Source organism: Clavelina lepadiformis, chromosome 1, assembly GCF_947623445.1.
Source record: "Clavelina lepadiformis chromosome 1, kaClaLepa1.1, whole genome shotgun sequence".
Classification (NCBI taxonomy): domain Eukaryota; kingdom Metazoa; phylum Chordata; class Ascidiacea; order Aplousobranchia; family Clavelinidae; genus Clavelina; species Clavelina lepadiformis.
The window spans coordinates 23,675,451-23,696,806 of record NC_135240.1 but is presented as its reverse complement, the minus strand read 5'-3'; the positions used below and the strand labels follow the sequence as shown (position 1 = coordinate 23,696,806).

Genomic DNA, 21,356 nt, shown 5'->3' with positions numbered 1-21,356 from the left:
GTTTAAGTGAAAAGTGAACCTCTTTGAACATAACGAACCTGAGAAAAGTAAGCCGGGTATTTACGATCTAAAAATGTCCAAAGGAAATACTTTAATGCCTGAGGAAAACAAAATCGAAATCGCCAAGCCAAAAAATACCGAACGAAGGTTAACAAACTAAAATAAAAATTTTTAGGTGATTTGATTTCCTGAAGTCCTCATAGCGACATTTTGGTTTTGGTTAATTTCGATTCTGTTGGACCATATATATTGCAATCATAGAATACTAATAGCTATGTAATGTAATATCTATGGTTGGGCTACGTTCATACTTTGCATATTCTATTTTGACGTTTCCCGGTTTTGAAATTTTCTAGCGCCCCAAATTTTCCTATTTGCTATAGTCCAGTTTACTAGTTCCCTTTACCAGGAAACTGTGACTTGGTACTTCTTGTTAACAAAAATCTTGTTTGTCTTTGCATTTTAAGAATTTTTCTGTTTTTTTTCCTCACACTTTTACCACACCCAGAGTTTTCTTGCTTGTGACGTCACCGTGTATTGATAACCGCTGCCCTCAAGGTATTTAGCGCGAGCGGCATTTCAATTCGTACTTTGTCGTTTAAGGTGCTTCGCAGGTAATTGATCGTTTATATACCGCCTACTTCAAAAGCAATACAAACACAGGCTCTCGCGCAGTAAAATAACGCGGAAGGTATTTACAAGTGTTTGGAGTTGGGGATAGGTTACATCGGATATTAAAACTAGCTAAACATTTGCTTCGAAGTTTAGCCGTGTCTGGCATTCCCGTTGGGTAGGCCTAAGAGGAATCAAAGCTTTAAGTAGGCTAGGCTAACAGTGAAAGAGTTATCTGTGGAAGATTTTTTACAATGGTGGACTGTAAACGCAACAACTTTGATTTTCCCAAGGTAATAGGCTACAATTGATGCTAACAAGTTTGACTAATTTAAAAATTACCAGGCTAGTGCCGATATCGGTACTTGTAGAATTACCAGTATAGTAGGCTGAAGTGCTAAGTTTCTGAATTGTAGACGAAATGCTGGCTTATAAGTCACCAGTTAGTTTAGTATCTTAAGTTCTAGTTAATGTATAATGTTGTGTAACTTGTGCAATGTCCAGTTGTACATGCTTGTTCGGAGATAAATATTTCTAACGAAGAACTGTTGGTAAACAACAACAGTCCAGGCAGGTTTTCTTTTGTTTGAAAAAAGGCGTCGTTTTGACTTTATCATGTGTGCCCCACTCATTTGCTCGCGGTTACTGCGCTTGTGCGTGCTGGTGGTCTAAAATTTTACCATGTAAGTCTACTACCCCTAAGCACACTTGATTGCTGTTTGCTATTTCATAAAGTATGGTAGCTTCTTTTTATGATGACTTGATTACTACCACTGGCTTGATAACTCAGTTTATGTTGGCTGCATATTATACCCTGTTCGTGCCATCATCAGATATTATAATACCTAATAATTATCTAATGTTTGAAATAAGGCAGGCTTAGTATCGCTCGTATCATTGGTTTGTAATTTGAACCCAAGAGGACCGTCTCAAAGACGGCGATGCCGAATAGCTGTCTATTAATTGCTTTGGAACATAAACCCATCCGAAATACGTTACTTCTGGGGCTTGAAAATGTTGTTGATTAGTCTTATTTTTCGGACGAAATATTTTTAAGAAACGCTGACGTGCGCCGCGGGTTTGCTATCATATATAAGTTCGAATCTGATGTTTAGGTGGAACTGCATTGCCATCTGGATGGATGTTTTCGAATAAGCACCGTCATAGAGCTTGCAAGGTACATTTGCGGTGCAGTTTAATTCATTCAGTTTAATTAATCCTCAATTTATTTTACACAAAGCAAGTTAATTACATAACGCAACACGATGTTGGCGTACAAGAGGTAAGAAATAGTAACTTTAAATTTCAATCTATTCGAATTACAGACATCGCCAGATTAAGCTACCAACATACGACCCCAAAGAACTCGCCGACAATTACTGCATTACATCACGAAAGAAAAACTTGCACGAGTTTCTGCTCATGTTCAGAACATTCACTCCAATCTTTGCGTATGTCATTGATACTATCTATGTCAATCCTCACATATTCATAGACTGACACTACGTGTGATATCTTGTATAGCGGTAGTGGAGAAGCCATAGCTCGAATGACACGCGAGGCGATAGAAGACAAAGCCAAGCAAGGCATAAGATACATTGAATTTAGATATTCACCTCATCTACTCGCCGATCGTGACGTCGCACCCAATGCTCACTGTAGTGAAACGTGGGTCCAAGTATAAAGCTATATATGATATTTGCTTTAGTTCTCTATTTATAGATTTCCAACTATTTATTGTTGAATTATTACTGTATATGGGTATGATTTGTATGCCCAATAAATACGAGTATAGCACTATAACCAGGGTTCCCATCGGTCTGAACCTAAAAATAAGGACCACTAGGAAACAAAAAAAAATACTACTTTAAACAGTGCTCATCAGGAGAAGGCAATTAATGTTTCTAAAAAAAACGAGAGACGCTATTTGCATGTTCTTCATTTTGATCTCTCTTTGGTCCAAACTGGTATACTAAAGGTATCGAAATGCCCAAACTGGAAACCTCTGCCTAAAAATACGATAAAAATAAGGACAAAATTATTTTCTAAGACATAGACCTTCAATATAAGGACGATATGGCAATCCTGATTATACCCCATTTTAGATGAGCGCATATTTGATTTTACGTAACACTATTTGGTTTTATTAAGTGGACACATTTCGCCGCGAGAGGTCGTAGAAGTGGTGTGTGAAGCAGGGCGCCAAGCGCAAAAAGATTTCAACATCGAAGTTCGATTTATTCTCTGCTGTATTCTGGCACACCCAGGTAAATAAACGTAAACGCGGTGTTTAATATATCTGCGGAGTCCAACTCGTACGGTTGCATGGTGCGGTTACGTGCAGGAACAGTAAATGCAATCCTGTTGCTAATATTTCCTACCAGACTGGTCAATGGAGATAGCGCAGTTTTGTAAAGAATTCTCAGATAGGGGTGTGGTGGCGATAGATATTGCTGGTACCGGCCACGAAGGGGGAATTCCCATCGACGCTCACCAGAAAGCATTCCAGGTGCGACTTATTGTAGTGGTGAACATGCGTATCTTCATTGCTTAGTCGCGACTCGCGAGAATTCCCGGCTATTTGGGTTTTGATATTATCAATACAGTATCTGGTATCTACACTGTACTTTTCCTGCCTTTATATAAACTGTATAAAATCTAGTTTTATGAATACAGTACTTGTGAATAATTTTCTGTACTGTTTTGCTTCAAAGTTCTGCAAAGACAACGGGATTCACATCACCGCCCACGCTGGAGAAGCCGGCCCCGCCGAAGAGGTTCGAAAGGTAAAAAGAACAGTAATTATGGATTATCGTATGTTGACCACAGACTGGTACCAAAATTTTCGACTTATGTTATCGAATCGTTGCTCGCAATATTTTAACCTTTTTGTATTGTTCGAAGGCGATAAACACGTTGTTCGCAACCCGCATTGGACACGGTTATCATGTTCTTGATGATGAGGATGTTTACACTGAAGCAAGGGAGAAAGATATTCATTTTGAAGTTTGTCCACTTTCCAGTTATTTAACTGCATCTGTTAACGCTGACATGACCGTACATCCCGCAAAAAGGTATCATAGCAGTAAAATGCGATGTTTTAGAAGTTAGTGTCAGATTTAAACGCTGTTGAGGTCTTTCTTATAATTAGTATGAGCACGATACCTTACCTTGCTGGGGTTTCACATGCAAATCTTATACTTCTTGTACTTTATAAGTTAGAACTAGCCCAAATCGGGTAATTTTGGGGAAACAAAACACGCACTTTTAAACCAGCGCCTTGGTTGACAGATTTATGGTGGACAAAGTGAATTTTTCTTTAAGTTCTGACGACCCCGGCATGATGAACACAACTTTGCTCAAGGATTATTCGGTGGCTCGGACCGACTTTGGCTTCACTGATGACGAAATAAAAGTCTTGGTATAAAAACTATTTTTTAGCTTGAATATGAAGTGTAGGGTATTTAATATTTATACTTATACTGGTTTTAAATGTTTGACTTTTGTATTAAAATTTATGCTTGTACTTGTGACCAACCTCTCCATGCGCTGTTTTTATGTTGCAGCTCCTAATTTAAACATTTTGACTTCATTTTATTTGGAATTTACTTCAATATTCAGAATCTCAACGCCCTAAGATCAGCTTTTTGCGATGATGAAGTGAAGCAGCGACTTTTAAAGGAGCTTGAAGAAACAGCAACGATTTGAATTCCGGTCGGATGACGTCAACACTTATCTTCTGTTATACGTCATTACGTATCTAACTTGACTGGAAAAACTCGTTAAATATTATTTTATATTAATTAATGACATACGTATCCGCTTTGGCCAAAATTAGCACAGAGAAATTTTTGATACGTACTTAGGGTAATTTCCTTTTTAATACTAGGCCATGTTTCAAATCAGAAGTTTGCATTTGCACATTCACGTGGTGCTTAGAAAATACACCTGTTGCCAATCCGAGTTACAACCTTTGGTATAAGTGTTGTTATTGGCGTGTGATGCTTATTACATGACATTGTAGCACGAACAAGTTTTGTGATCGACTTCATTCACCTAAAAAATCGTGCGTTGGTTGCAGTTTTTTTCGGTTAATTTTTAACGAAATTTGGGACTACTGGTCATACAACAAGCTATAGTTACCTATTTACTTAAAACCTATCGTCTATGATACCTTCGTTTTCTATATTATTCATCCTTGTAATGTAACTATTCTAACAAAATTACTGTTCGTTAAGTGGGATAAGAATAGAATTGCTGTGTGATAAGAATAAGCTTATTATTATCAAAGCATATTATATTGAGACTTGCCACACATTGTATGGTTAATATTTAAGCTTATATGGTGTTGTCGAAGGATGACCCGTCGTGTAATCGGTTTATTTACCTTATGGCTCACACCGGTTTGACTAATTTATCAAGGTACAGTACTTCACATTGCCAATATATAGAAAAAGGGAAGTTGTTAGCGTAAGTTTTCAAACGTCCTGTCCCCAGTAACAGCAAAGCATGATTTTCAATGGCAGCGTATGCTGACTCGACAAGGAAGGCATTTAGCTTGCCAGGGTGCAAGACGTTCATGTATAGTGACGTCAACAGAAGTTAATTTAAGCAATGCAAGCAGTGACAGTCAAAACAAGGCCGGCACTTTGTTTCATCCGCCGATTTCAATTTTAGCTCGTCAACCAGTTGTTTACAAAACATTTATAAGAAATTGTTTTCTTTCGTGGTTGTATTTTACATGAAGCGATTCGCTTGCTGTGGTCCACGTGTTTTTGCCAGGCCTACTGTAGTTTGTTTGGCATTTCAAGCATTGTGCAGGCACTCCACAATGCTTCTTGCTGAAGCCTTACATTTCAGGCTACAACGTTCACCTAGCCCTAAGACCAGACTTGGCTTGTCAATTTACAAACTTATCAAGTGTTTAATTTAAAACAAGTCTTCAGAATTTTAACACTCTTCAAGCATACCAAAGCGACTAGGATTTAAACAGAAGATGCGTTAGTTGAAAGATTGAATCATATTCTAGAATCTAGAGCACTTTCATTCTGCAACAACCTACTACACGCTTGAAGTTAGGCCCACTATGCTTGAACGGTTAAAGATAGACGCTATGCACGTTGATAGGGAGTGTTGTACATAGCCATTATGTTGATTTCCTTCCTGCTTGTCTTGACCCTCTGCAGTTTACTAAGGGATATACAATTATGTGGTGGTTTCCATGACGACAACGCTAATAAATACAAGTTTAAATTGAATTGCCCTTTCGAGGAACGACTTTCGCAGAGCTGCATAAAATCCTTCTTGGTTAAAGCTTTCGTGCCTATACTCGCTTTGTCGGGTTGCTCAATATCATTGTATATGCCATTCTCCTAAGATGTTGCATAATAGGCTGAAAAATGGAAAACTTTTGTAACCTAGTTGTATGAGAGGCTATGAGCGCAAAGGTCGTCTGTGGTGCACTATTTCCATGAACTGGCTCAAGGCTGCTAGTGCAGCAATTCTAGTACACGACGTTTTCATTGATAGTCAGGTATGGTGATGATGGGGTGTTACTCGTCAACTGCTTTTTTTGTTGACTCAAACAATTTGAAACTGGTGAAACTGTTCGTGTGTTGTAAGGAACAAGTATTGATTGTATGATTTTAGGGTTGGCACGGGTTAGGAATTTTGTGCTGTTAAGTAGAGGAATAATCAAAAGCAACGGCAACTTTAAACTCAAACCGCAATAATGGAGGCGAAGTTAAAGGATTTTGACTTTCCTAAGGTAATCTAATCAAAGCTGCCACTATTTCATGGGAAAAAATCGTGCGTTTAAAGCTATTTTTCACAGTTTGTTGTTAACCTAAATTAAATGTTATAACATAGTAACCAAAATCTACCTTTTGATCTAATTCTAACTGCAACAAAACCACCAATAGCTAAAATCAACTTTTTGCATAGCCGTTCTCCTACCATAACCCCATCTCTAACAACGGGCTGCGTGACTTACTTACGGTGAAATAGTCACTTTCTTTAATCAATGTAGGCCTATTTGCAGCAGTAAAACACGGTCAACTGATTGAGCAAATGTCAGCCTCGCAGTGTAGTAAACAAGAGACACGCAGTTAATGAAAACACGGATTTTCAGTGTGTTTGAGCATGATTTCTCACTGGTTTTCCAGGTTACACTCACGCTATAGACTTTGCTACGGGCTACGTCAAGCCAGTTCAAGTGTAAAAGTGTCTACAGTCTACGCTATAGGGCTACATGCTACTTTAAAAGTTTACTTACTTTTCATGTCCTCTTTTTGGTTATATAGGCAGAGCTTCACTGTCATTTGGATGGGTGCTTCAGAATTGATACGGTCATAGAACTAGCAAAGTAGGTACCGGATATACAGTAGTCAATAGTCATTGTTGGACTCCTATTAGATTAGTTTGTTACAAACGTTTTAACCAATCGAGTTGCTTTAAGATTGCGTCAAGTGAAGTTACCTACGTACGATCCGCAAGAACTCGTCAACAAATGCTGCGTCAGTCAACGCAAGAAGAGCCTCCACGAATACCTGATGATGTTTCTCACATTTTGCCCTGTCTTTGCGTAAGATGCAATCAATAAGAGTTGTATCCTTGCTCTTCCATTAATAGAAATCTTATTTTAGTGGTGATCGTGAGGCCATAGCTCGTATGACACGTGAGGCAATAGAAGACAAAGCCAAGCAAGGCATAAGATACATTGAATTTAGATATTCACCTCATCTACTCGCCGATCATGACGTCGCACCCATTGCTCACAGCATTGGAAAGTGAGCGTGGCGTATAGGCTGGGGCCAAGTTGTTTTGTACCTTGCCACATTTTCAGATATATTTTTTAACACTCGCCTAAATTGGTTTTGATTAACTTGTTCAGAAGATGCAACTTTTTTCAATGTTAATAAGATGAAATTATTGCAATCTTTCTCTTTGCTATAAAAGTCTTAACAAAATGTGTACTCAAAAAAGTTTCTTCAATTGGTTTTACTGAAATCGTTCATGGATATTTCTTTTAGGGGAAATATTTCACCGCGAGAGGTCGTAGAAGTGGTGTGTGAAGCAGGGCTCCAGGCGCAGAAAGATTTCAACATCGAAGTTCGATTTATTCTGTGCTGTATCCTGTCCTTACCTGGTAAATTTTCCATCACTTGGTACCTCATATTTGCATGTTGCATTGGTTAATATCAACCAAACAAATCAATAATACTTCCTTAATACAACTCAGCTTTGACTTCTTGCAGATTGGTCAACAGAGATTGCCCAATTTTGCAACGAGTTTTCAGACAGAGGTGTGGTGGCGATTGATATTGCTGGGACCGGTCACGAAGGACAAATACCCATTGAAAAACACGTTCAAGCCTTTCAGGTATAACATAAAGCACAAGAACATTTATTCCACACAGTAATTTATTAGGTAAGCCCCAAAAAGTAATTTGTAGGCATATTATCAAACGCATACAAAGTTATTTTTGCAATTGATTTTTAAACTTTCTTTCTTCCTATAAATGTTTTTTTGTTTGAAGTTCTGCAAAGACAAAGGCATTCACGTGACGGTACATGCTGGAGAGGCTGGACCAGCGGCGGAAGTCAAAACGGTAAATTTTAAGACCAGAATTTTCAAACTTTCTCCACCTGAAGAACATGAGATCAAAAACGGTGTAATAACCCTCGATTTTAATAAGAATTAATTCAGTAGTTCGCCACATTTTTTGCAGGCGATAAATTTGTTGCATGCCACCCGAATTGGCCACGGATATCATGTTGTTGATGATGAAGAAATTTATACGGAGACGAAAGAGAAAAACATTCACATCGAAGTTTGCCCACTTTCCAGTAATTTTACTGCGTCAGTGAAACCAGATCTAAATTTGCATCCCGCTAAAAGGTATATTTCGTGCAAGTTGTCTACGCGTAGAAAATTTACCAGCAGTGCGAATTGCTGAACCTTGAACGACTTCGGGCTAAATGCATACTGTGTAATTTGTCTACTGAGGTTTTCATCAAACACCGTAAGTCAACTGTTACCTACGTAACCTTTTATAAGATGAATGCAGTGTACATGTTTCAAAAGGTGGCATCATGTGTGTGTTTCTCTTAACTAATTCATTTCTGTTATTTTTTGGATTGGGGGTTAATTCATCGATAGCTTGCAAGCTTGCATTTTAGCAGCTAAATCAAACATAATTTGAGTTTAACTTGAGTCTAAAATGACGTTTTGCTCTTTCTGACGATGCATTTTCAAAGTAAAATCACTTAAAATACTTTTTTGTACACTAAGTTTGTGTCCTTATACTGGACTTTTACATGAAACTGTATACCCTTATTGATTTCTTTGTTTTCCCAATCATTGACTTACAAAAAAGCTCCTTTCACTGCTTGGACAGGTTCATGAAGGACAAAGTTAACTTCTCTTTAAGTACGGACAACCCTGGCATACACCACACAACTCTGTTGGATGATTACTTCATGGCCAGATCAACTCTTCGCTTCACAAATGAGGAAATAAAAACATTGGTGAGTCTACCGACACCCTGGCAATCTTATATCTTGTATAAGCTTATTTATACACATATCAAAAGACTTCAGTCAAAACATATTTTCCTAATATAGGTAAAGCAATAACTAATAAACTTGTCATGGATTTAATGAACATTTTTTAAGCAATAAGCGTAACTGTGACAGTGAGTTTATATAAAGGTTATATAATCTTTGGTTGATTTAACGTAAAGATAACCTCAGAGTTTACATAATGAGGACCGTTTCACCTTAGTCAAAAAGTTTTCCCGGAAGACATTAATCTTATAATTATTTTCACGTATTTATATGCTCGATCACAAGTTAGACGTAGATTAGAATCAAATGAGCGCAGAAATAGTGATATATTTGATGGAGATGTGAAAACTTAGCCCACCGCTGGCATTTAAGTCAAAACTGCTGATAATAATGATAATTAAATTTTTAGAATCTGAATGCATTGAAATCGGCCTTTTGCGAAGAATCGGTAAAGCATCGACTTATAAAAGAATTCAACGAGGCTTATTACAGTTAATGACGATCTTATGTCAATTTTGTGATGATTCTAGTCTAATTTGCTAATGCGGCAAAATTTGACCTTGAAAACGACATTTTTGCTTTCTTTGACGTAAATCTTATAAACCCCGGTCTTTAATTTCGACCAAATACATTGCCTTACCGCATGTTATCAATTTATCAATCAACTCTTGTGAATTATACGGCCTATAAAAGCTATACTTATACAATCTTTAAAATCAATCGCTATCTGATTCGTGCAAAATACAATGATGCTTTTAAAAGATTTGATATTTTATATGACGTATAGGAGAACTGTGTATCTTACATGAGGTTTACAATTGGCTTTCACACCGATATTTCAAAAAAGAACTCAAAAGCCCAAAAAAGAATTTTATTTATTTGTGGGGAAGATCTTCTTTAAAGTCCATGTTTTATTCGCAGTTATTGTGTAAACTCACGTTTTTATATTTTGATTCCTTTTTCGAAATACGTTATAAATACGTGAGATGGACCCTAATTTTTGTCGAAGACCAAAGAACCCGGTGATTCCCCAATTTTACTATCGCAAGTGATTTGTGTCACACCGGAAATCACCGAAGAAAAATTTCGGACTATTTTTTTGAAAATCCAAGTCTTTATAGATCCTTTACCTTTTATAGATGTGCTTGTGTAAGCAATATTTTTTTATAATCTATACCCATATATCGTGATTCGGCAGTTTGTAAAATGCCGTGAGAAGTCGAAAAATGTGGCAAGTATATGACGTTGGTGAAATTTAATTTACAATCGGCGACCTTTACAAAATACGAAATAATTATGCGCACTTTACTTAAATGATGCCATTTTTAGTTCGTTATAGTATTAATCGGGCATAGTTTAATATTATAGCATTTGAACCAAATTCTGACTCACGGTTAAATTTAGGTTCAAAAACACATGTTGGCCGATTTACAAAAGCATAATGCATCCGATATACGCTATAGATGCTATAAATTCAAGGCACGATGTTACAAGTGTCGTGTGCTAAAATTTGAAAGAAAAATGCAAATTTCTGATAAAAAGTGGTTTTTAATTGCGTTTTTGGCTCAAAAAATCGCCAGTGTGGCTTTATTCGCAGAGTTCAACCCGATACGATGCCTCGACGTACTCAAAATATTCGTGATATTAGACAGCACAAATGCTCACCAAAGTACCACATTTAATGGAAGTCTGAAATATCATAGACGATAACGGCCATTTACTGGAAATATTTGCAGGTATAAAGGAACTTATAATTCTTGTTGGAACTCTGACAATATTACGTCTTCAAAATGTCTCGGACTTTGCCGTCCCCGTGCAAACCACGTGACATTTTAGTAGAAAACCAGCGATTTTCGCGGAATTTGTTTACGTTACATGTCTCGATTTCGTTTAAAAATAAGCAAGCTTTTGTGAAAATAAACCCTTTTTCTGTCAAAAGACATTTTTGTCTTAATAGCATAACGTCTATACTGTGTAGTAGTAAATATTAGCGCAGGAAAACGGTGCCAAAAGGCCCTTTATCGCATGCGAAAAATAGATAAAATTCAAATGTCACAGTTTTTAACTCCTAAAATATTTTCAATTTTTGAAAACAAAAAGTTTAAAGTTCGTGGCATTGCAAAGCATCCGGCATTATCTTTTAGACGCTTTGACGTCGAGTTCTGGAAAACGTGCGTTAACTTTTTGATTGGTTCAGCGCTGCATTCTTTTTAAAGATTGTCGAAATTGAACGTCGTCTCCGGTTTATAATTTCTCTTTAATTTCGTTATTTTTCGTGTCTGTCGTATAGACGTAGCATATTTTCAATGAAAAAAAACTACATACATAAACGTCTATTTTATAATATAATTATATATAACCCACTAATTAGTGTCCAAGCCTATCGCTGCAGCAGACACAGTACACACGAAAATGCAAACAGCGATTCTTGAAATAAAATTTGTCGCGTTTAATCGCAAATCGTAACAGTTTAACGTATAGTAGTAAAACGTTCAAGATATAATGACGCATACCGCTGAAGAATGGAAATGTGTAAAAATTCCACCAGCATAAAAGCATCATAGACTTTGTGCACAAAAGCTTAAACGGAAGCGCTGACGCTTGAAACGTGCTGCAGCATGCGCTTTTATTATTATAGGCGAAAGATTTCGAATTCTGCTGCAAAAATGTTTCGTGAGAAAGCTGCATGCTGGAGATACGTCGGGTGATTATTTTTAGAAATTTTATTCGTTATGTGTATTACGCTTTGACGTTTGTTGCCAGTTGATTTGTATTTTTGTTCTGCCGAAAACTCCGTCGAGCTTACACCGTAAAAGGCAATCAATCAAATAACGAATGACAACTTGTATTAAAAAAGCATTATGGCGTCACTTTTTCGTTTTGAACCGTTCCGTTTATGACGTGTGATCACGTCACAAAACTCTATTCTGTCCGTTGGCGAAACTGTAAGGAGAGCGCATACGCGTACTTAATATGACGTCCCAGAAATTAACAGAGCATCACACAACGGAAACTTGCACTTCCATAAGTGAGTACTATTTTGCATCCGCTATTTTTGAACCGGATGATTGCGCGGCGTCTTTTCTTTTTTCTCGCTTCCCGTCTGGATTATTTAAAGGAGCGCTTTTATCAAACGAAGCACAGATGGGTTTTGAAAACAACAAAGCCAGCGTTATGTCTAATATGGCAATTAATCACACATTTTAGCCTTTAGGCCTAGACTTTATTGGATTGCTCCGAGTTATATGCCGTTCGTAAATGGTAAGATTAAGATTAGAACCTAATGTTAGGTTGTAGTCCCCCCGCCTGTATAGTTAGGCGAATGATTATGATAATTGTTCGGGGAAATTTTCAGAAAGATTGAGATAAAGTTTAGTTAAATGTCGCTAGTGAATGCGAGGTCTGTAACCAGCTCAGTTGAGAAGATATACAAAAATATTCTGACTTTGCAACAAGGTTATCTTTGTCTGCAAACAAGATGCTTAAAGCTTCGTGCATCAGTGTGCGGTTTTTGGTCGAAAATCCTTGCAAATAACAGCTTAATCCTGAAAAATCTTATCAGGAGTAGTTTTAGTTTGTCTAATCAGAAAATTATCAGAACCATCAAACGCCAAAACAGCAGGTAAGCCAGCAATAACATCATCGCACGTGTGTCGCTATTCATCAATTAAAAAAAAAATTTAAGAAAAAGTGTTTCTGCTGTTGGCAAAAACTATATATCTTTTGTCTGCAAAAACCAACTATCCGCCGTCTACCCGGCTGCTCTGCGGTATTCAACGCAATATTTACAAAATAAATCTGACGGAGACGGATTAATCTTGGAAAATTGTTTGTTATCGATTTATTATGCAGAGTTGCGGAAAGCCTTTATTGACTTAAAACGCATTATCATGACATGACGCATTATCATGACACGTGCACGATTTAGATATTTGTTGTTTATGTTTTTCTGATCAAAGATCGGGATTAATTTGGCAATTAAGGTTTTATTATATATGCTGTCAAAATTTTGAACAAATTTAGGAATCGGAAAAAAGTGAATAAACTACGGAAAGTTTGGACCTGATTCTAGTTATTTCTAAACAAATATACTCTTCTTATGAGAGTTGTTGAAAAGACGAAGCCTTAAGTTTAAATCCCCAAAATTTGGAAGTGCTGCCTGCGAGCTAACTCTCGCCGCTTGAAAACAAGATGATTAACATCGCAAAGTGGACGAACATGCGAAATATAACTTGCCAAATGGCGAAACTTTTTTGACGTAAAAGATTATACCTAAGGGCACAATTTTGTCTCTGATCGAGAAGAACAAAAAACCTGGCGTGGTCACGCGCAGAAGGTGGACATACAACGTCTCTATTTAAACGCCCCTGCCGTTTCTTAATGAACAGTTGACGTTTTAAGCCACGGTCTGTCTGAAGCCCGTTGGCAAACAGGATTTTGTCGTAAACGGTCAGTCAAATAAATTTTTGAAGCTTCTGCAACGCGAAGCAAAGTTTCTTCAAGTGGATAGCGAGCGTACTTTTGGTTCGAGCTGTCTGACCTTAAATGATATAGGAATGTGTAGCACGGTTTGAAAATCTGTTGTAGTATTTCACGTATTTGTTAAAGTAGACTCTGTTTAACTGTTTATGGTAGCTTGATATATAATAATCGGCATTATCACTTTTTTCTATGATAAACGTTTTTTTGTTTTTTCTTAAGTTTTGCAATGTAAAATGTCGGTAGCGTCGTCTTATATTGCAATAACAAACAACAAAATGAGACATCCACAAATTAATCTCTAGCTATAGCGGAAATGTGGTGAAAATAAACGCACTGTGGTAGATCCCTCTGTGATTTGCCATTTAACATTTAGAAGTACTTAGTGGAACTGGTAAACATGCGGTTTATTCTGCAGGACATGAAGCATGCTCGGGTTGTAGGTTACAAAAATGCACAAAGGCTGAACAGCCATTTGCCGATTTTTTTTACCAAAATATTGCGATGCCTTTAGGCATAATAAAGTTGCATTGACATTATTATGAGTTAACATTTACTTAAGTTACATAGACAGATTAAGGTTCATTTTTAGCAAGAAGAACTAACGGTATAGGTATAACAATGGCCGTATACGTGCTTGCAAACAGCTTTTCATAATCAGGCAATTTACGTTTTCTTGGCGCTTCATCATTTTGAGTGCATTTCGAAGTGTTTTTGTTCATTTACAATTAAAATTACCACCACGCCTTAGAAAATTGATATCATCAAATTCCTTACAGCTGTCCAGAAAGCGCTATTAGGCGAGTGATTAGATGAAGGAGTCCGCTATTCCATATAGCGAAGATAGAATTAAGTTTTGCGACATGTATACATACTTGATGTAGCTGGCTTATAGATGTGGTTTCTATTCAAAGATAACGTCGTTTTTACCGGAGTATTTAATCAGGAAAACTTATTTCAGCCGGGCTTAAAAGTACTTGGTCCACCTATACTTGCCAATTAGTGTAACCGTGGAATTTCAAAGCTTGTTTATGAGAAAATTGACGCTTTCAAGAAATGAAAGTTTAATTGCATCAAACCTGTACCTGTATCAAGCCTCCACATCGTCTGAAAAAACTGTTTCCATAAAACTTTCTAAAAGCAAGGAAACAATTCTTGAGCCCGAATTAAAAATAGCCCTTGGGGAAAAATAGAACTATATACGCTATTTTTTACATGTCTTCGCTACAGAAAAATAAATTAATTTGCTGGTTAAAGTGCTGGTTCTAAAATAAAACTATGATGATATCAACTGCTCTGATACTGGTCGTACTGCCAGGTGCGATACTCGCTACAGCCGGCTCAAACTTGACACAGCCGGTTTCAACCGGAAGGAACCTAAACCTTCAAATTTTGATGACAAGACGTAAGTTGTAATTGGTTTGTTTTTAACGAAGGATAACCCTTTGAGAGTATATTTTTGAATGCTAATTTCACATTTATTTGTACGATAAGCGTATCGTCTTCCCTAGAAAACTCTAATCTCTCACCTGGTTTTGGAAGAAAGGGAACTGTTATGAAAAGGGCCGAGATGTTTTGAAATGCCCTATATACTACAACAGTACATTATCGTTGTACCCCTGTATGATATACCACAAACATTAACTTATCTCTTTGATGGACTATCTGTTATGGTTATCAACGTACACATGTAGTACTTGGACACGAAGTATTAATCATTATTGGCTTCGATCGTTGATGCTATCTTGATATGAAAATTGCTTCTTTTTTATTATCATTATTAACAGAATGGTGTCCCTATAGATTATTGACTATTAGTCATAAACTAATCAATGGCCGCAACTTGCCAGTAGCACGACTTCGTGGTTTTTGTCAGTCACAAACGTGTTTGTTGTATGGCCGGTTGCGTGACATTAAAATCTGATATCTCAGATTCAAATCGTTTGAAAACGCGCCCCAAATTTGTCACAATTTGAACCCGCGCCAGACACTCCGGACAAGCCTATATGACGCACATTCGTTGCGCGGGTGGTACAGAAAATTTGCATAAAAACGCAAAAGCTTTATCAAAATAAGACCTCATCGAAAGATTTTTGCTTTTGTTGAAAGGAATGCGGATATTCTTTATATAGAGAAAATTGAAAACCGACCAAGCTCTAAATTGGGTCCAGTCTCACCGACAGTTCCTGAACTTCGAAACCTTGACCAAATAAAGTCATTCTCAGATGTGACAATTTACGATATGTATTTTGGTACAAACAACTAAATTCTATTTTCAAATGTTTACAAAGCTTTTACCCATATAAATTACCTGTTTCAAAGAAGCCACAAGTTTGCTGTCACATTCTTTATAGAAGTAATTTACTTCCCTTATACTAACTTCATAAACCGGTGGGCAATGACATACCGGTACAATTATATTAGCCCTGCTATATCGTTCCAACCCTAATAAATGATATATCTGTAATCAAAGCTCCTCGGTTCTTCTTCTAAACCTTGTGAATTTATTTAGCTTGACCTTATAATCGTATAGGAAAAATATGGCTATCATCACTGTGTGAAAGTTTGTCCTTCAAACCCGTATTGTGCATTGCCTGGAGAACTAAACGTTTTAAAACGCGAAAAATTGATAAAAAATTTTGCAGACTCAAATGACGCAATATCACGAAAACATTTCCTTTCAGAACTACAGGGAAACGGTTGGCGTTGTCTAGTTCAAGACAGATTTGTCAGCGAGGTGCCACACGGAATTATTTTTGTGACTTGCCTGTGGAGACAGTTTGATGTTCATAACATGATTTATTACGCCCTTCCCTCCCAGGGTTACTTTCAGGACGACTGGATGCAGTTCTACGGGGTGCAGGTTTGTAGTTAATATAGTCTTTGACCTTGCGTTAAATCTAATGGTTATTCTGGGACGGCGTAAGACTTTGTAAACAAATTGTTAAACTTTTAACTCTAATTGTAACTTTAGTAAATGCATTTTGTTAGTTAGCATCAGCAAGGTAATTTTTAGTATTAATGAAACATTATATCAGTTATCGCTTGTCAAATAACCCTGTACTGTTAACTTACAACAACAAAATCATTAACAACAACAGACTAGTACTCAGATAACAATTTGTTTTTAAATGAGTATAAGTTCGTTTTAATATATATTGACTTAAGATCCTGCGGTGATTACCAGATCCCAATTTATGTCGTCATATAGTCGAAATTAACCAGTCATTGTATGTAGGAGAAAGGTTTGGGCTATTTCCGAAGAGATTCTTTCCTTTCAGTTTGCCAGCTTGATTGTACGGAAGGCTACTTGCCTTTCCCCAGGTACTCAATATTGGGAAGCACGGGTGCAACAGAGCCTACCAACCTCAACGTTGGCTGTGACGACTGGCACAGGCTTCAGTGTAGAAGTAAGAATTCATCTAATTTTCCTTCATTTTAAACGGGATTAAATTTTCTACTAAACTTTTTCCATCAAAATAACTCTTTAATTATGTTTAGAGTCTTTTGTTGTTGTCAGAAGGACAAATTTCTCAGTTTTAAGATTGATTATTATGTATCTCACAGAAACATGTACAGCATTTAATAACAAAGTGGCCAATGGCGACGTTCAATGCTCGCAAGGACTTTTCGTTGGGTCCACATGCACTTTCACTTGCCATAAAGGGTACCTATCACTGGGCAGAAAGACGAAAAGTTGCTCCAATGTTGGCTGGTCTAACAATCAACCTTTCAAATGCATAGGTTAGTTAGTGATGCTTACGTATCCTACTTCAAACCGTGTCAGCAATTAGGCCTACATAAGTATAAACTATTTAATTGACGAATTGTTTATTATGCATTTTTAGCCATACCCAAGTGTTCGCCGACAACCTTGATCTTGAACGGCGAGTTGGATTGCACTGACGACAACAATCTCCTCTCGAGATGTTCTCTCAATTGCAACTTCGGTTATCAAGCCCATGGTCCCATTGAGCAGATATGTTTGCAGTCAAATGACTCGAGCTTAGCCTGGTACTGGCTCGAAACCACCCACAACGATGACACAATTCCGCGGTTTGTGCAAGAAAACGACATGCGATGTGAAAGTAATTAAATTTTACAAGAAACGAAAATATCGAAAGCAGTTAAGCTTTGACTTGGCTTGCACTAGTTGTGGTGCTATATTTTTCACGACAACGCTTTTGCACATCAGCAATTAACATCATTTTTCTTTTAGATCCAACATCAACCGAAGACACAAACCTTGTCAGTGGAAGCGGTATTGATCTTTCTGCTGCCTTGAATGCAACCTCTGCGCTCTTTAATGGTAAGTGCAGATTAATATTCTCCGTCTCTCTGATCGCCGCTACGTATGCATTCTACTATGCTAGCAAATTAACCAAATCAGTCTTATCTTTTATAAATGATATAACGTGGCACATCTTTTCTGACATAACTTACTATACCTGGAAAACTTGCGTTCACATGTACTGTATATACTCAACTTGTCCTAACAGGCTCCAGTTCGTCGGTGAAACGACCTGGTGAATGTGACGTAGATTACGATGACAGAAGGGCCTGCGGTAATTTGCAAACAAACCAACAAATTTGTGAAGACAATAACTGTTGCTGGGACGTAAATGAAGTAAGTTGCAAGAGTATATGATTCCAGAAATCGGGTAATGTTGGGTAGGATTATTAACTTGCACTAAATAGGTTACCATGCTTTTTTTGTCGTCGATATGAATGTTTTCCGCCCGTGCTAAAGCATACTCTGTATAATCTGTAGGAATCAGTCAAAAAGGTTTTCACCAATCAAATGTTTTTATTTTTATTTTCAGTATCGAGCAGTGAAGTGCTACTATAAGAATGGAAACAATAAGGTGAAAATTACTGTTCCATAAAAAGAGCACTTTCAATCAGACCTTTGTTGAAATTGTCACGATTGTGTTTATAATATTAGCTCAATATATTATACAGGATCCAAAGCCAGTCAACACAATACTCAGTAACAGCGGACGCTTGCCACAAAAAGTTGGTCAACTGCATGAGCTAAATCAACCGAGTAAGTAGCCTACTGTAAAATCTCATCTTTTTCTTAGTATTTTACGTTAGGCTAAGTAGCGTCTGACTTGGTTGCTTTTTGCCAGCAAACACACAAGCCCAGACGTGGTTGCAAAACGCAGTCCATCCTTTAATGCGAGGCCAGTGCGGTTGCCCTCAGAATGCAGGACAGTGTTCCGCTTCTTCAGGTTGCCCCATCACCTCCCATGCGGCGATGGCAAAGTCGTGCACACTTAACAGCGTCATTGCAAGCTACTCTGTAAGTCGAGCGGAGCTGTATAACAATATTTAACTGTTCATAGCCTATTTTATAGCTGTATGTTCCATGAGCGCTGCTTTATTTGCAGCGGGACTTGGCTCGAATATACTGTGGGTTTACCGCCACTGCCGAGGAATGGCCGTGGCACGCACTGATTTACTTCAATGGACAGATTTGCGGGGGAACACTAGTCGCCGCACAATACGTTATCACAGCAGCTCATTGCTTGCAGTGAGTAATACAGTAGTTTATTGCCGATGACAAAAACATCACCATACAGAATAATCAAAAGCTATTATGTGCCGATCTTGTTCCTATTGTTAATATAATGTGTCTATTACCAACTCCACAGGCCCACTGACGGATCAATGGACGGTTCAGGACAGAATTATGTCTTTTTGGGAGTCTCAGATTCCAGTCGAAACGATCCAGTTACTCAAGCAAGACACATATTCAAAGTCATGCGTCATCCTAACTTTACGTATGTGCTACACATAGCTTAGCGTAAAGCCTTTGTAAACCACTTTGTCATGGGCTGCTGTCGCTGTAAGGAATTTTATAAAAATCAGTGTATAGCCAAAAACTAAAAAAAATTTAAATTTTTTTGTCCAGTTTGTCATCTTTGGGATATGCCAAGAACGACATCGCTGTACTAAAACTTTTACTTCCCGCTGACATCTCTGGCAAATACGTGAGACCACTCTGTCTGCCTCTCACAAGATACCCGGAATTGGACGACGAATGCTTTATAACAGGCTTTGGAAAGACATGTAAGATGCTTAACTTGGAAAACTGCTTTATTTTTTAACTGTTTGCCCCGTTTGTTGACCGACTTTTAAATTAGTTCTAATCACACAAACCGTACATGCAGCACCATCTAACGACAAAGTAAAAACGCTGCAAGCTGCAAATGTGCCTTTGGTCACAATGCTTCAGTGCATTCACTACTTTGGTCATTACGTCTCTCCCGGTGAAAACATTTGTGCCGGGTCGTCACAACCGAATTCTCCTGATACCTGCAAGGTAGGTGTGCGCGAAAACAACCCGGTATATAACATCTTTGTTGTTAATATTTACATCTTTCAAAATGTCGCTGACACACTCAGACAATATTTTAAACTGTAGGAGTTTCGGGTAAATTTTAAACAAAGTAATGTTTATTTCATTTACTTAGGGGGATTCTGGAGGTCCTCTGGTTTGCAGAAGGAAACATTCTCGGAACACATGTGACTTCTACCTAGCGGGCATCACCTCGTATGGGAGGGACCCATGTGGTGAACCGGGACCTAGCGTGTTCACCAACGTTATCCATTACCAAGGTTGGGTAACTCACGCCATTGCTGCACTCGAAAACGGAGGCTGATCATAAGGAAACAGTTGCCGTCATCTTTTTTATTTCAAAAATTCTTTTGACAAGGTGGTTTTTAAATTCGGGATTCTTTTTTATTTGCCAAATATTTAACCGCGATACGTTTATTGTGCAAGGACTATATGGAATAAAAACTCCCTTGCTTGGATTGCTGTCGTTGCGGTTTAGGAACTTAGAGCTCATCCAAACTCAAACATGTTTTAAAATGACAGATTGAATGCAACCCGTATCTTATCATCGTAAGCTAAACATTAAATAGGTCAGGAATTTTTTATCTATAGACGTCCACATATATAGAGTATAGTTGTTTCTTTCTTATTTATCTGCTTATTCTTCATTTTATTGCTGCTTTTTGAACTTTTGTTGTTTATTCGTGATTCTTACCAAAGGAATATATAAGCCATGCCACTCACACTCAGAAGACATTCGACTTATTGTGCCCGTGTGTTATATCGCTTTCATGCACAGTATTCTCTCAAACAGCAGCTTGTACAGCAGTGAAATTATTATGTCACCTTTGTGTCTTCTATTAAAGCTTGCATCTGCCATTTTAATTATGAAATATAATAAAAGTTTTATTTGGTTGAATAAATAAAGCTGTGCACAAATGCAGAAGGTAAATTTTGGGAGAGTCGGTAGGAGAGCAGCTTACACAGCAACTGACCCTACACACGCTTCCAACGCATTTTCAACAGATTTGCGTTTTGCAAGCAGTTTCATCAGCGCTGTTCGATAGGGTTTCAAACTCTCAAGCTTTGGGATATAAACTGATTAAGTAAACAGCTTTATTTGCAAACATAAATTGTGAAGTTAGTTTTATTTTTAATTTCATTGTCAAAAATGTTTGTCTTGATTTCAAAGTGATCCAGATCATAACTTTTGATGGATCGTTTTACCTAACATATTGTTTAAGTATGTCTTGATTTGAGTGCTATTTTGCACATGTTTTTTTAGTTTTTAGTGCAATTATATGAGTCGCATATCAGTTTAGCAATTGCTCAGCAAACCATCATTTTCTTTATT

The 21,356-nt window shown here is 37.5% G+C and overlaps 3 protein-coding genes across 5 annotated transcripts; all 3 read left to right on the top strand.

Annotated features, from left to right (window-relative positions):
* Nucleotides 1–595: 595 nt before the first annotated feature.
* LOC143464513 (adenosine deaminase-like) lies at nt 596–4,917 on the top strand. Of its 2 annotated transcripts, none has more exons than XM_076962322.1 (10): nt 596–614; nt 1,728–1,789; nt 1,938–2,063; nt 2,137–2,280; nt 2,764–2,879; nt 2,997–3,121; nt 3,327–3,398; nt 3,517–3,686; nt 3,904–4,033; nt 4,234–4,917. In XM_076962322.1, exons 3-10 carry the CDS (start codon nt 2,035–2,037, stop codon nt 4,318–4,320), a joined length of 873 nt encoding a protein of 290 aa, XP_076818437.1. In that variant the 5' UTR covers nt 596–614; nt 1,728–1,789; nt 1,938–2,034; the 3' UTR covers nt 4,321–4,917. The 2 variants fall into 2 exon arrangements, with proteins under 2 accessions (XP_076818437.1, XP_076818428.1); XM_076962313.1 differs by lacking the exon at nt 596–614 and adding an exon at nt 621–905.
* A 964-nt stretch (nt 4,918–5,881) lies between these two features.
* Nucleotides 5,882–9,941, top strand: LOC143464501 (adenosine deaminase-like). Of its 2 annotated transcripts, XM_076962300.1 has the most exons (11): nt 6,001–6,145; nt 6,262–6,379; nt 6,915–6,976; nt 7,070–7,195; nt 7,257–7,400; nt 7,644–7,759; nt 7,869–7,993; nt 8,151–8,222; nt 8,343–8,512; nt 9,012–9,141; nt 9,590–9,941. In XM_076962300.1, exons 2-11 carry the CDS (start codon nt 6,344–6,346, stop codon nt 9,674–9,676), a joined length of 1,068 nt encoding a protein of 355 aa, XP_076818415.1. In that variant the 5' UTR covers nt 6,001–6,145; nt 6,262–6,343; the 3' UTR covers nt 9,677–9,941. The 2 variants fall into 2 exon arrangements, with proteins under 2 accessions (XP_076818406.1, XP_076818415.1); XM_076962291.1 differs by lacking the exon at nt 6,262–6,379 and having other exon boundaries at nt 5,882–6,145.
* Nucleotides 9,942–13,556: 3,615 nt separating this feature from the next.
* Nucleotides 13,557–20,911, top strand: LOC143452611 (uncharacterized). Its single transcript, XM_076953649.1, has 15 exons — nt 13,557–15,064; nt 16,344–16,522; nt 16,898–17,069; nt 17,227–17,403; nt 17,508–17,747; nt 17,879–17,968; nt 18,159–18,286; nt 18,483–18,524; nt 18,622–18,706; nt 18,792–18,964; nt 19,053–19,195; nt 19,317–19,445; nt 19,577–19,734; nt 19,836–19,987; nt 20,139–20,911. The coding sequence occupies exons 1-15, from the start codon at nt 14,938–14,940 to the stop codon at nt 20,325–20,327; spliced, it is 2,184 nt and encodes a 727-aa protein (XP_076809764.1). The 5' UTR covers nt 13,557–14,937; the 3' UTR covers nt 20,328–20,911.
* Nucleotides 20,912–21,356: the final 445 nt, after the last annotated feature.

Bases quoted from the DNA above. Each gene is read 5' to 3' on its own strand.
- LOC143452611 (XM_076953649.1), top strand. From the start codon at position 14,938: ATGATGATATCAACTGCTCTGATACTGGTCGTACTGCCAGGTGCGATA. The intron at 15,065-16,343 runs GTAAGTTGTAAT...ATTTCCTTTCAG, and splicing joins TCAAATTTTGATGACAAGAC to AACTACAGGGAAACGGTTGG. The intron at 17,969-18,158 runs GTAAGTGCAGAT...TTGTCCTAACAG, and splicing joins AACCTCTGCGCTCTTTAATG to GCTCCAGTTCGTCGGTGAAA.
- LOC143464501 (XM_076962291.1), top strand. From the start codon at position 6,038: ATGAGAGGCTATGAGCGCAAAGGTCGTCTGTGGTGCACTATTTCCATG. The intron at 7,994-8,150 runs GTATAACATAAA...TTTTGTTTGAAG, and splicing joins AACACGTTCAAGCCTTTCAG to TTCTGCAAAGACAAAGGCAT. The intron at 8,223-8,342 runs GTAAATTTTAAG...CATTTTTTGCAG, and splicing joins CAGCGGCGGAAGTCAAAACG to GCGATAAATTTGTTGCATGC.
- LOC143464513 (XM_076962313.1), top strand. From the start codon at position 867: ATGGTGGACTGTAAACGCAACAACTTTGATTTTCCCAAG. The intron at 906-1,727 runs GTAATAGGCTAC...TCTGATGTTTAG, and splicing joins ACAACTTTGATTTTCCCAAG to GTGGAACTGCATTGCCATCT. The intron at 2,281-2,763 runs GTGGGTCCAAGT...GGTTTTATTAAG, and splicing joins AATGCTCACTGTAGTGAAAC to TGGACACATTTCGCCGCGAG.